The sequence below is a fragment of the Strix aluco genome, chromosome 12 (genome assembly GCF_031877795.1).
Source record: "Strix aluco isolate bStrAlu1 chromosome 12, bStrAlu1.hap1, whole genome shotgun sequence".
Lineage (NCBI taxonomy): Eukaryota > Metazoa > Chordata > Aves > Strigiformes > Strigidae > Strix > Strix aluco.
In genome coordinates this window covers 23,203,090-23,217,666 of record NC_133942.1, presented here as the reverse complement: position 1 = coordinate 23,217,666, position 14,577 = coordinate 23,203,090, and the positions used below count along the sequence as shown (strand labels likewise).

Below are 14,577 nucleotides of genomic sequence, written 5' to 3'. Positions count from 1 at the left end.
AAGGGTGGTGACAAACTGGAAACACAGAGTCAAACTCATGATGGGAATAATTACAGTACATACATTTATTTCACTAAGAGATTTTACGGGGCTTTTTAGCATTTCAGCTGACTGGCCAGGCCAGACATATAGTTACAATCTCTAGCATGTAAGTTGTTCTCTCAATTCATGAAATTGGCCATCACTGATTTGGGCCAAGCTGCAGAAGCAGACACTTTATTATATTAATGCAGCCATGCTAAGGTCTGGAATCTTTCAGAGTCCCTGGGGTTATATTAGCGTTCCTTGTAAAAATCCCTAGAATCTCCCTGTGTCAGCACCAACACAGACCAACCAGAGCAAAAATCAGAAACTCTGCCTAGTGATACCATGGGAAAAAAATCAGCACAAAAAGGACAAGATTCAGGAATCCCCTCCAAGAGAAAGGGTGTAACTCATTATCAGACCAGTCTATTGTGGATTGCAGTAATGATGCAGCTGCAGAAAATGAACTCACTTTAACTTAAAATATTATGTTCATTATTCTTCTGTATTTCTACCAGCTAGTGTTTGTGTGGAAACACAACTTCTGCAAGGAGGAAGGCTGAGCAGTCCCTGTTCATCTTAACAAGCAAATAATGTTGGCATGGACATTAGCCTGAAAATCTTAATTTGGAATGGAATTTGAATTAACATGCAAAATTAAGCTCTAGAAATGAGGATAATAATGACAGATATAAAGAACTTTATTTACTAACCTGTCACTGTACTGATTTCACAGTTGGAGGAAAATCAGCTGACAAAGAAACTGTTGTTTCTCCTAATTGAGCTGATTATTTATGCATAACCTCACCAATTCAAACCTGACCTACTACTGAACTGAATGGCATTCTTACCAGCTCAATTATCAAGAAATATATTCCATAATGGCTTCCAGCTTTGTGTGATGTTAAAGATAAAAGACACATTCACACAGAGAGCAAACTGAAAATGTAAAATAGGTGTTTCACATACTCAGGTCAGTGTTACTGTATCTTGTACCATGCACAAACATCTAACACAGCAAAACCAGATATTCAGTGCAATGAGCAGAAAATGTCACAAAAAACATTTTTTCTTATTTTTCACTCAGTTTGGGCAGAGACAAAATTTCACCATGCGTATTTTGAATATTTACCAGATGTTTATATATGTAATTAACAACTCTTCAAGAGAAGGCAGCAGCATTTTTAGATACTAGAAGGGTGATAAAGGTGACCCCTCACATCTCTAGATATTTTCTTAGGTAGAGTTTGACTTGACATCCAAAGGTGTCTGGTGTTTCTGCTATGTAAACCTTGTGTTGGCTACTGCATTCAAGTCTTTCTTAGAGGAGAGTATGACAATGAATAGCTAATAGCTATTACTGGCTGGCCTATGAATTAAATTCTATTTTTCAGAGTCAAGGCTGTATATAAACACGCAAAAATTCACAGCTGAGATCAAATGCTTTTTTAATTCCTCACGCTGGTACGATCTGACTACAAACTTCTATGGTCATGTTTACGGTCAAGTGAGGACAAAAACACTGACAATCCATCCCCTCCCCACAGCAAAGGCAACTGCTTCCTCTCTTTTTAATTTTGAGAAGGGAAACATGATAGTTTTCTATTCCAAAGTTTTTAGTTTAATAAGCAGGAAGGTGCTGTAAATAATCCGCTCTGCTTCTGCATTTAGAGATGTCTAAGGGCAAGCAGGAGTTAAGCACAGAACTGTTTGCAGCCAGTAGACTTGAGATCCCTATGACTGTCAAGTATACACTGGGGTTATTTGGTCCCCAGTCAAGCCAAGAAGATGAAAACAGAAAAGTGGCTCAGAGACCCCTGCTCCCCTCCTCCGCCTCCCTTCCCTCTCATGTCCCTCTAATCCTGTCCCTTGGGTTTAGATTTTGGCTGAGGCACAATTTTGATCAATTGGTTTTATTTTTGCATTCAAAAAGTGCCCCAAACACCAATGGGGCAAGTTTTTTTTACAAACTTGCCTTTTCTAGAAACTTGGCCTAAAGACAAATTATTTCTAATTAAATATTTTAGGGTTTGTAATATTTAATTTCAGAGTCAGTCAAATCTGCACTTTTTCTAGTTGATTTCTTTTTTTGAACAAGGGTCCAATGCTTGCTGAAGACTGGCTACTTTACATCTTTCTGACAGTGTGAGTTACAATGTGGGGGGCAAACTACATTTAACTATGCTTTAAGGCTCTTTTATCCTTTGGAATGGTAGCAAGTGGCCTCAGGGTAATTGAGACCCTCATCAGAGGTCTATAAATGTTTACAAATTCTAAATGTGAGCTCTCTCTATTAAATCAGTACAGAAAACTCTCTATTTGTTCAACTATAAAGGCAATTCTATTCCAAGAGATTAATCCTGTTATATTTCTTATGCTCTTCAAGGAGCTCTTGGATGGAATTGGCAAACAGCTGGCAAATATTCACATGCCTCAGCAGGCCAGTGGTTGAGCAGCAAGAAGTAAGAGAAGAGTAGGGTAGAATTATCTTTCCAGTAACCTATGTGGAAATCACCGAGTACAATTCACTTACTGGGATTATGACTCCCAGACTCCCAAAGGAGAATCTACTTGGCCTGAAAATTTTCTCACAAACCCTGTTTAGAGTGCAAGAGAGCTGTTTCCTAAGAAAGATTCATACTATTCAGATTTCGTTTTGTCTGAAAGTCATTCAGTTTTGAAGTAATACAGCATACTTGCTTTTGACTAAACAAAGAATTAAAAATAGGAATTTTCTTGCTTGCTTAAGAGCAGATACCACACAACCACAGAATGGGGCAGTCAGCTCCTTTTCTAGCATTTCTGTCTATTCTCTCTCCAATATAACCATACACTACACATGCAGAGCATTCTGGCTTCTGTTTATGATGATTCTTTCCATTGAGTTCAACACATTTGGGATTTGGATCTAATATAATACCTTAAGGGAGAAAATTTATCTCCTACTGAAAAATGTACAGCTTTCTGTTACAAAACTGGATCAACTTGTACATTTTCTGAAATTATGAAGAATCAATTCCCTTCAATTCAGTCTGCACTTGTCCAATTCTGATACTTCGGAGTCGTTTACTTTAGAAAAAGAACTTCACTTTCCCTGCAGTACTTTTTTTTTTTGTGTGTGTGTATTTGTTACAATAGCTTTAATCTTAAATAGAAGGTACATTTTTAAACTATTGAAATAAGCTCTTCCAGCAGAAAAGTTCCCAAAATCTCCCCTTACCAGTGCATGTCCTGTGGTCTGGCATGAGTGCAAAACCTTGTTTACAGCTACATTCATAGCTGCCCTCCGAGTTTGTACAGAAGTTCTCACAGCCACCATTCATTATACTGCACTCATCAATATCTAAAAAGGAGAAAATCACAGTTAAAACCCACAATACCTTTTACTTTAAAGCACATTTCAAGAATACACTTTGAGTCAGCTTTCCAGAACAGCATTAATCCAGAATCTACATGATATTTGCACAGTCCTTGAACATTCAAGTGTTTGCAAATATAGGCATTGGGATGGATGTCAGGCAAACCAGGGAGAGAAAGATATGGTATTATCTGACTGCATATACAAATACCTCTGCAGCTCTCTTTCTACATATAGAAATACCACTGTTGGGTTACCACAGTATCATGAAGGCAATAAAGCTTTTGTAATGATCAAGGGAAAAAAAATATCTACTAGGCAGAATTAAAGCCAGTGGATTTTTCATGTATTTCCATGGCACAATAGAATATATGCACATAAAGCAGCGCACAATACATGATTTAAGCTAAATGTCATTTACAAAATGTGGCTTTAAAGAAACAGTTATTGAAAAGGCCCTCTATTTGAGACAACTACAGATCAAATTAGGAAAAATTCAATTGAACCACATGATTCTACTCCTTGGTCTGTCAGAAATGCTGCTTTTAAATAAAATATAAAACTCAGGATTTAACAAGGTATTCCCACTTAATTATCAAAGTCTAAAGTCTTCAGTCATTTAAAATAGTATGCTATTTTATGCATCATTATTGATTTACTAGAGAAAATAAGCTATTACACAGTTAATAGTAGCGCTGCCATAATTTCATTCATTCCTCACAATAACAGATATGCACATTTTGGGTTTTTTGCATACTATTTTGACAGACTATACTAGATTTTTGAATCACAGTTAAAAATGTCTTCATATAACTACTAAAAATGAAACAATTATTTGTGTTTTATCTTTCCTATTCGCTAGACATCCCATGTAGATTTTGTCCTTACCAATACAGTATAACTTGTCAGGTGTGGACTGATATCCAGGGTTGCAAGCACACTGATACTTTCCAATCAGGTTGACACAACGTCCATTTCGGCACAGATTGGTGCTTAGGTCACATTCATTAATGTCTGTTGCAAAAGAAAAAGAGGAATGTGTTTGAATGAAAATGATACTAAAGCAAACATTATAAATGCACACGCAGCACAAGAGTGGTATAAAAAGCTGTGCACGATATTGGTTTTGCCTGCATGTCTCACCTATACATGCAGAGATATTTGGTGATATCTGATGGCCTGGAGGACAATCACACCGAAAGCTTCCCTCTGTGTTGATGCAGGTACCACCTCGGCAGAGAAGGGGATTGCGCTGACACTCATCGATGTCTGTGGGAAAAAGGGAAGGCATGTCACTGCAGGAGCCAGCACTGCCACAGCAGCAGCCCGCCCCTCCCCATAGTCTGCTACCCATCACAGCACCATCTGCCTAGATCGGCTCTGGAGACTTTCCTAGTCACCCCTTACACCACAGTGCAGTTAAAAAAAAAAAAATCAAAAAGGCTTCTTCTAAATTTTAATCTAATCTAACTCTGAAGTTCAGGATGGTGTCCCACATAGCAAAATGGGGACTGTGGGGATAAAGTTAACATCCTAAAATCCTGATCCTTGCTCATTTTTGCTTTGGCATTCTGCAGAAGCAGCAATTTCACATGTGGGGTGGAAACAAAGTTAAAGTGAGCTTTAATAAGACTCACAAAATGAGAGGGACCTAAACCCAGGTGCAATCAAACCTTCAAAAAAATATAAAATAAACCACACATAGCATACTAGCACAGAGCATGCTATTGCACATCTATGGTCTATGAAAGACATACCCATGCAGTTTTTCATCATCATAAATCCACTTTCATAGCCTTCAAAACATTCACATTCAAAGTCTCCAGGAGTATTGACACAGATGCCTTGGCCACAAAGATCAGGCGAGATGCGGCATTCATCAATATCTGTAACATAAAACACATTCACAGTATTTTCAAAGTAGTTCAGTTTTTCCTCTTCAAATCAAAGTTATGAGAGATACATCCACGCAGTTTACCTGTGCAATTCCTCTCCTCAGAATCAAGGGCAAATCCACTGTCACATCTACACTTAAAACTGCCAATGGTATTTCTGCATTTTCCGTGGGTACAAAGACTGGGGACCATTTTGCATTCATTGATATCTAAAAATGAAACAGTAAGGACATATGATGTTATCGCTTCATACAAAAACAGCGCACAAAAGAACAGTGCTGACTTCAGAGGTCATTCTTTCTCATGATAATGACCCCTCCTTTTGGGAAAAATGTAGACCACACTACATAAACCGATATTGACTTCCACCTAACCAACAATGTAGACACTCTGCCAAGAGCACTTTCTGCCATAAAATGGTGTTAGTCTCCCCTTTGCCCTGCAGGATCTGACCTGCAACTCACTGAAGACAACAGTAAGATTTCCGTGGACAGAGGATCAAGCCTACAAGGGCAAAGGGAGCTTTCAAAAGAACCACTCTGTTTTCTGGTTTCTGAGAAAAAATGTGACTTCCATGAGTCACAGAAAACATAACAAGCATAAATAAAAGCACATGTCACTTTATGGATAATTAATGGTTTAGTAACTGTTTATAAAACTAAGGCTGAAACTAACAACAGCAATTGTCATTCATATATATTTTTTCCTCCTTTCAGACTTCATAATGTTTAGTTTTGGGGTAACTGGCTTTCTGTATAAACATATTCACATCCATTTGTTTTTCTGACATTGTCCATCTTAATCCCACTGGTAACCTGGAAAGACAGGTTTCAGCACATGATTCTAAGGTGTCACTGTGTGACTCTCATTTAATGCTGAAAGTTTACCAACAACAATCATAACAAGACTTGGTTTACAGTAAATTAAATTCTGTTGATTTGAGCTATCATCCTGGAAACATTTTTTTCTACTTCTCCAAGCAGCTCCACAAGAAATTCCAAAAGTAATTCACCCTCCCTTGCTTGCTCCACAGCAGAATTAAAGTTACTGCACCCTGCACAGGTAAGAAGGATTGCTCTTTCAATACACCCAAAGCTGACTGCTCAGTTTGTTTCAGTTCTTGTACTATGAGGTGCCAGGTTTTTCAAAGCTATTCCATCCACCAGAGGTGCCATTAGATGCAACACGGGAGGCACAGAATTTAACCTCTCTAGCAGAGCCACAAATTCAGTGTTTTGAGGCTGAGGCATTATATGGTATTTAATGGTCTGTGACACACACTAAATCATCTTGTGTTTTATTCTGGCCTTAATTTCCATGAAATCTAATTGGATTTTCAAACATGCCTCAAGGTGAGTGAAATGCCTGACTACCACTGAAATCTTCAAACCCACAGGAATTGTCCGAGGGAAGAATAGAAGGAAAAGCCGGCAGGATTTGCTGGCAATGAACCACAAATGGATCACATACCTTTAGAGAAAGGTTTCCCAGTTATCTCTATTTTCGTAGAGAACCCAGATCCTCTTGGACAAAGAGCTTCAAATTCAGGTGATCCCTTCAGAGGACACTCCTCACACTCAAAGCCCCACGCCGCCCCCACTGAACAGCAGCAAGCATCCATTCGGTGTCGACCTGGTATCTGTGAGGTGCATTGCTCATCTTCATGTTGCAGGTAGCAACTCTCCAAGCGAATGTCTGTTGGGAAATTGAACAGTATGTTGAGAGAGAAAGAGAAAATTTAGTTCACTGCAGAGGAATCCCTTTACAGAATCCCTTCACAGGACAGTTTGCTCCATGGTTTTGTGGACTCAGAGCAGCATACCAAGCACACTGCGTAATTTCTAACAGCAAAATATTAACACTAAACTCAGAAATTAAAAGCTGAAGTAAGCTTAAAGCACCATTCTGCAAAATGGTGCTCAACACTAAGTAAATTTTGGATCAGAAAAGCATTTTAAGCATTCCAGGTTACCATATCTATATAAGGCCTTTCAATTACTACAAGCTATGCTTTGTTCTGAGACAAATCTTAGGCATTTACTGTCATAAAGGGACAAAGGTGCTTTGGCTGGACAGCATACAAAACTTTGATATTCTGTTGCACCCCCCATTAAGGTGTACAGTGTGGCTAGGAAAGACACCTGAGTCCCAGCCCACAATGGTGTCCCCCCTCTGCTCTTCCAACCTCGGTGATTTCAGTGGGGCTGCAAATGAAGAGTGCCAAGAGCACAGATGATCTGTAGGGATTTCCCAGATGAACAATCTGGAACTAAATCAATGTTATTCACCAGCTAGCAGATGGTGATGGGCTTCAGCTACTGCCATTGGAATCTGTTCATATTCCAGTTGAACTAAGTTCATGTCCCTGATTGATTCCATTTGAAAATTACTTATGTGGACAAAAATAATTTTCCTTACTTGTAAGAAAACATGCAGTGTGAACATTGCTTACCACATAGATTTGCTCTTCCCTAGTAAACCTGCAAATGGAATTAATACCTACCAAGACATGTTCGTCCAGAAGCATCTAAAGTCATTCCATTGGGGCACTGGCAAACAAACGATCCCAAGGTATTGACACACTGCCCATTTGTACAGACTCCAGGAAACACCTCACATTCATTTACATCTATTTCCAAACAAAATGTGAATAAAAGTAATCACTAGCATGCTAAACATGAACAAATCGGAAAAAATATGAACATTCTAACATTTGGGTTTTAGGATATAATACTAAACCACAGCAGTTTACATGGCCTGAAAACATTCCAAATATTTAGGATTTCTTACGCTAGTCAGTCAGAACCAATTAATTACAGAATATTAGAAATAAAACATGTTGCTATTTGCCATTCCTATGTATATTGAAATCAAACTCAAAAGCGACAAAAAAAGGGAGAGGCATTTTAAAATTGTATCAATTTTCATACTCACTGTGGGCCAGAGTTTTGAAGCAAATGGGCAAAGAAAGACAAAGGTAAATGCATAATAAGATTATGCATTATTCCAATGAGATTAAGTTATGCTGTATTTTTTTCATGTTTTTTTAAATTTTTGTATTTTTCATGTTTGTGTCTTATCAGGCAGACCTCTGCACATCTGGAAACTACACCACCATTTAAAATCTGGCTCTATGACCTTGTCAACAATTAGTACTTTAGAATAAACTCCTTATGACTGCACATAGAGTTTAACTTCATTAAATAAATATTATATTTCTATATTTACATGGAAAATTTAGCACTTTTGGGTAAGGATCATTTGATTAACTGTGTTAGCCTGAGCATAAACAAACATTTAGTAATCTAAGTGTGGGATCCTCCTACCAGTGGACTTTGTGAAAAGCATACGCTTCACAACTGCCTTTAGGAAAAAGCCTCCGGCATTAAATAAAGCCCAAGACGAAGCACGACAATTTTTAAGACAAGAGAGAATAAGAACAAGAAATGAGAGAAGAATGACTCTGATACTCTACAGCTGAACACTCATGTATAGAGTAATCAAGAAGTGCGTAGATTGGACTTGCTAGGCCTCTAGACAAAACTGGTGTGAACACACTCTGCGGCTCTCAAACCACATGGAGCAGGGTGGAGGATAAATGTAGGATGGACATCAGTGGCCTGTGCCCTTGAACAGATATTATAAATAAAAGGCCCATATTGACTACAAGGCAGGAAGGAAAGCCAGTGGACTCCTAGATACCACTGGAACACAGTTCACAGCCTGTGAGCAATATTCCAGCTGACAACTCCAGGTCTCACCCGTAAACTAGAGGAACACTGCCAATTTAGTTTGCTTATTTCGTTGCACAAGGTCCATTACTCATTTTACATGGACTGTGTATGGGAGAACTGAGTATCACCTTTTGGGAACTAAACATACTCCCTTGTCCTGTCTCTCACTTGCCAGTAAATTTCCTAGAGATCTTCCCCTGTCTTGAAAAATGCTTACATTGGTTGAAACCCAAGTACAGCTTCAGTATGTTAAAAGCAGGGGAAACTACTCTGAAAAATCTGGGGCTATCCAGGTCCCATTGAAATGAGAAAGATTAAAGCATGTAATAGATGTAATCCAAAGTGCTGGTAAAGGAAATGCTGAAAACAGTTATGTCTACATCTTGGAAGGATAAACTTTCCATCCCAGCAGTGTTGAAAATGTTCTAAGACTTTCCTTGTGAAGAGAGATAGGTGGGGCCACTTTTTTTTTCCCTTTTCTTTCACTTACACACTCCAGAAAGTGTTGCTGAGGTCAGATAAGTTATGTACAGTGGGTCTGCAGCACAGACGTGCCAAGGTATTCAGTCATCATTTGGAAAGCAAAGAATATGTGTGAGGGTGTTCCTCCTTTTTTTTGTTGTTGTTTTATTTTATTTTTTGTTAAGGGAAAAAACAATGTTTCTTTATGGAAGCTACATATGGGAGTAATTTTTAAAAAATATTTTAACTGCAGTGTCATGTCAGATGTTGTCAGTCAGGGTGACCCACACCAGTTTGAGACTCTCTGAGCTTCTGCATACTATGGAAACATGCAGTACTTGTCCAGGGGTTCAAATCAATTCAAATGAACATGAAATAGGGTGGGACCTTCCATTCTCACAGAATAGTATAGAGTCATCTCATACCAAGCAAAAAGCTACACATTTCAGAAATCTTTAATCTTTCCTTTAACCAAAGTTTAACTGTGTCCTGATGACTTTTTTTTTCAATAAGACAATGAAACTACGTTGGAACATGTCTGATTTCATATAATGTTTCATGGAAGAAAGCCAAGGTTAAGAAAAAAACCAAACCAAATAAACGTTTCACGTGAAATACAGTCTTTAAACATTCTTTTTATAAAACATAGTAATGGCTTGTCATACCACTGTATCAATAATGCCATGTTTTATAACATATATAAGATGCATACTTTGCCCAAATAGGTTACTCAGTTAACAATATTTGAAGAGCGAGAATCATCTCCTTACACTGGTAGACACTATATTTGCAAGTGTGTACTTTGAGATAAACTGTGAGTATGCAGGAATGTTAAACAAACTGAAACCAAATTCATCCCTGACATAACTCTAATGAAGTCAATGGAACTACACAAGGTAAGAATTTGGCATAGTGTTCCTCTATGCTAAATTAACCACTTAAAGCAAAACACTGGCATTTTTTCATTCAAGCTCTGATTTATGTTAAGGCAATAATAAATACCTTCACACAACGTTCCTCTTATTCTTGAATATCCCTTTTGACATATTGGGTCTGTAAAACAAACAAAAGCGAACTTTTAGAATGCTACAGTCCAAAGCTCACCATCAACTTATTGTGCAAAATTGATCATGTGAAATATTATCTAGAGTTTATTGCTATGAGAAGTCTGAGTGCTTACACAGTATCTCAGTATTTTCTGAAATAAGAAAGAGATAAGAGGGGGCAACGACATAAACTATATAGAGTGTCAACCATTATTCACTTTTGCTTCACATGTGTCTTAGATAGCTAACCCAAAAGTGGTTATATGATTCCTGCTTCATTCAAATCAATTAATTCATTTAACTTGATCACAGCATATTAACATCCCTATTTACCAAGAATGGATGAGGATGAATTCTGCTAAGATATACAAGATGAATTTAACTAAAGATTCGAGCAAACTAGCAGCTTTCAGCATATAGAAATAACAATCCACACACATTTCTGCATTCATCATCTCATCCCACAGTTTAGTCTAATTATCAAGTGAATATGCAGAGACCTCAACCCATTTCTTGATCAACCGTACAATTCTCTAGGTCATCAGTTAATCTACAGAGTATAATAACAAGGGCTACTCCCTCTCCTCCCTCCATTACCACACCAAAGATCCATTTGTTGCAAACATTTTCTTGGGAGCTCTGGGGAACATGCATCTATTGCTACATCATTAGGAACTCTAGATCACTAATTATGACAAACCATGCTAAAGTAATGCTGCAAGTTACAGACTGTAGGTGTGGTCCCTTCCCTTCAGAATTTAAACTTGTAAAATGTTTAATGTAAAATTCAAAGTCAGAACCTTCTATAGCTACATGCTGCCTCTCAAATATTAAGACTTCTCTTTTTCCGACTGAATAAGGAATGAGTGCTTAATAGTAGAACAAGTAAAGTTATTTGTCTAGCCTGCACCCAAACTTCTATGACAATAACCTGGACCAGCCTCAGAATAGGAAAAATCCTAGGTTTCAGAGGAAAATGAATAGTGTTACCTCGTTCACATGGTGTACACGGGCTTCCCCAAGCAGCACCTAGTGAGGAACAGCACTGGGACTTCAGAGTTGCTCCGTTGATATTTATTTCACATCTTCCATCCACTATGTTCTGCCAACAGGTACCCTTAACAGTTTCTGTTTGGAAAAAAACCCAATGTATTGTCATGCAGAATGTTTAGCATTATACATTAATATATTTGCAAACACACTTGAATTTAACCAAGAAAAAGAATCATCCTTTCATTATAACTTACCACATCAGATCTGAAATTTATTTTAAAAGCTCTTAATTTATCCTTCTCTATGCTGGACGGTAGCGTGAAATCATCCCAGCACAGAGTCCTTGCAAATCCTAGTTTATGATTATTGACCTTAACATGGAATATCTCAACACCACTCAAGATCTAAGTATTTATTATGACTCAGATTAGAGGCACATGCAAAAGAATGGATATATATGAACGCTTTCTAGATCTTTCATTAATCTATTAAATCCCCCAGTCTGGATGTCCGATCTTCCCGTACAGGGAGTGGCAGAAGATAGCTAAGGATCATACAGAGCTATAGTTCCACAGTTTTCCTCACTGACTAGTTTAATAGCTATAAATTACTGTCCCTCCAGAACAGGTAAGGGAAAAAACGGAGTAACTCAGTCACAGCGTTGTCTGTGGCTGCTCTTGAGCTGGTCTGGACTGTACACAACCTACTCATGCTCCATCTCAAATAGAAAACTGGCTTTTCCAGAGAGCAGATCTTAATGAGAACATCCCCACCCATCTTGCAGGAGGAAGTAAGTGGGTGAGCATAATCCTGAAGAAGTAGTTTTAGAATTTCTGTATTTCTTACCAAAAAAATTTAATCTCTCTTTCAAATTTGACATGGAAGCACACCACGCTCTCAAGTGCTAGTCACACTTTACGTATCCACAGTAATGGTGAAAACAAACAATTTTTAACATTGTTTTTGTAATGTTTTCCACTAACTTTATTTACACAAGTTATTTTTAAATATTTTCTAAATTTGGTGTATAAAGTTAGTATGTCACTGGACATTTTCAACAAGCAAACATAAAATCTTCAGAAGAACAAATACCTATGCAGATGGTCCTGGTTGTATCCAAAGTACTTTCAGGAGAACATTCACAAGCAAAAGAGCCTGGTGTGTTTTTGCACACCCCATTAACACAGGGATTAGATTCGCACTCATCAATATCTAGAAGAGAAACAGTGCTGTTAGTGCCAGGAAGCATTAACAAAAATACATAGGCTTCTTGCAGCTTAGGGAAAAATAGAAGAAGCTTTCCTCATATTCTGCCTTTTTATGATTAAAGTCTTCACAATAAACTAATGATGTATGTGTCCTAAAGACACACTAACACATTAGAACATTAAAACATTGAACTTGGAAGCAGCATCTCATTTTTCAGTGATATTCAGCTATTGCCCTGCTTCATGGTGATGGACTGTGTTGTTTAAATGATCTGATACACATCCTGTCTGTGGCTCATAAAGGGTTCAAACTAGGAGCCATCTGGGTCTGTTGTCCACACAAGATAACAGATTTGTAAAACTCATTTCTTCTCAAGTTTTTCTCACCCTTGGCACAGTGTGGGCCCACTGGTAGTAGTCCATAAGGAGAGTGCTAGTACAGACCTAACACAGGCTATTCCACAAGGTTATCTAATGCTTTCATTTTGGCCTTGTCTCTCCTCATTCCCCTACTTCCCCATACAATTTCTTTACCGTTTTTTTTTTAGTTCTACACATTATATGCCCATCAAGGTTCAAAGTATTTCTGGCACAGTCTGAACAACCCAAATGAATAAAACTAGGATGAAATGGAGTGTTGCCAATTACCTTCACATGTCTTTAGGTCAGGAGTGTATACAAATCCTTTTGGACAGGTGCAGGTGAAACTTCCAGGGGTATTTCTGCATTGCCCATTGTCACAAAGCAGCATGTTCAGAGCACATTCATCAATGTCTATAATGAAAATCAACAACTTTTTAAGAAAGAAAACATTTCTGGATAGAAGCCAGGACAGAATTTCCCTCCCAAAAGCCACATTTCATTAGATTTTGTGTATACAGAGAGAAGGAGGCAAAGGGGAGAAAGAACAGACACACACATGACTTGAACTGTTTTTTCAAACACACTAAAAAGACTTCTAGATTCTTTTAGTAGACAACAGACTTGGAATTATTTCAAATGGAAATGACCATTCCAAATAAACTAACACTAAAGATCTCACTGCGCCCTCCTTCATGAAAACTATCATTAAAATAATGGAAATAATAATCATTGCATGAATTCAAACCACATAAATATTACCTAGAGAAAAATTAACATTTTAATTTTGTTTTTTAAATAGCGAAAAATTTAAAAAAAACAACCCACCCTTCTCTGTATATTTTTGTTGACTTTACCCTGAGCTTTATTCTTTAGCAGGCTGCTTTGCTTTTATAAGACCTTTTACTTCCTTTCTACACATATTTGTAGTATGTGACAGCCATGGTTCAAAATAAGGCTGGGAATCAGACTTTCATCTTGCCTATATTGTGGAGTAGGTCTATGAAGTCTCTGATTCCCTGCACAGCAGCCCCCACAGTCATGACAGAACTGAGGAGAGGATTGGTTTGGAAAGGTTTGCTGGTCACCTGGTCTTTAAATCACCATTTTTTCCAAGCTGGCTCTGAACTGTCTTAGATGTTATTGTTAACAAGGCCAACGTAAGTCTACACTTGCTTCAGAGGTGAAAAATTTAAATAGAAATGCTAGTGCTAAATTTCAAGAGCCCTTAGGAAATCTTTGGAAGAGCTGTGGTCATCAGAGAGAAGTTGCAAGAGGGTGGCAAGGGGCCACGAATGGCAGGTGAAGACCAGGAGAGACCCTGAGAGCAGACAGGAACAATTGGCTAAGTCAGAGAGGCCTCAGAAAGTGTTGAGAGAAGTTGGGAAGACTCAGAGGGTCAGCGCAGCAGCTGGGAACAGCAAAAGTGCTAGGAAAAGCAGGGAGATTTGCAGAATAAAACAGACCGTGTGGGAAGCTTCACAGGAGTTCAGAAAA

The 14,577-nt window shown here is 38.1% G+C and overlaps 1 protein-coding gene across 1 annotated transcript in view; it reads right to left on the bottom strand.

Annotated features, from left to right (window-relative positions):
* FBN1 (fibrillin 1) overlaps positions 1-14,577 on the bottom strand; it is a 160,841-nt gene that overhangs the window by 51,436 nt on the left and 94,828 nt on the right. Inside the window, exons 20-30 of the mRNA XM_074837024.1 lie at positions 13,369-13,494; positions 12,605-12,724; positions 11,510-11,647; positions 10,476-10,526; positions 7,781-7,906; positions 6,748-6,972; positions 5,361-5,486; positions 5,140-5,268; positions 4,526-4,651; positions 4,271-4,396; positions 3,245-3,367 (exon numbers count right to left, since the gene is read on the bottom strand). Of these exons, the coding sequence (XP_074693125.1) occupies positions 3,245-3,367; positions 4,271-4,396; positions 4,526-4,651; positions 5,140-5,268; positions 5,361-5,486; positions 6,748-6,972; positions 7,781-7,906; positions 10,476-10,526; positions 11,510-11,647; positions 12,605-12,724; positions 13,369-13,494 (1,416 nt within the window). The remainder of the gene's footprint in view (positions 1-3,244; positions 3,368-4,270; positions 4,397-4,525; positions 4,652-5,139; positions 5,269-5,360; positions 5,487-6,747; positions 6,973-7,780; positions 7,907-10,475; positions 10,527-11,509; positions 11,648-12,604; positions 12,725-13,368; positions 13,495-14,577) is intronic.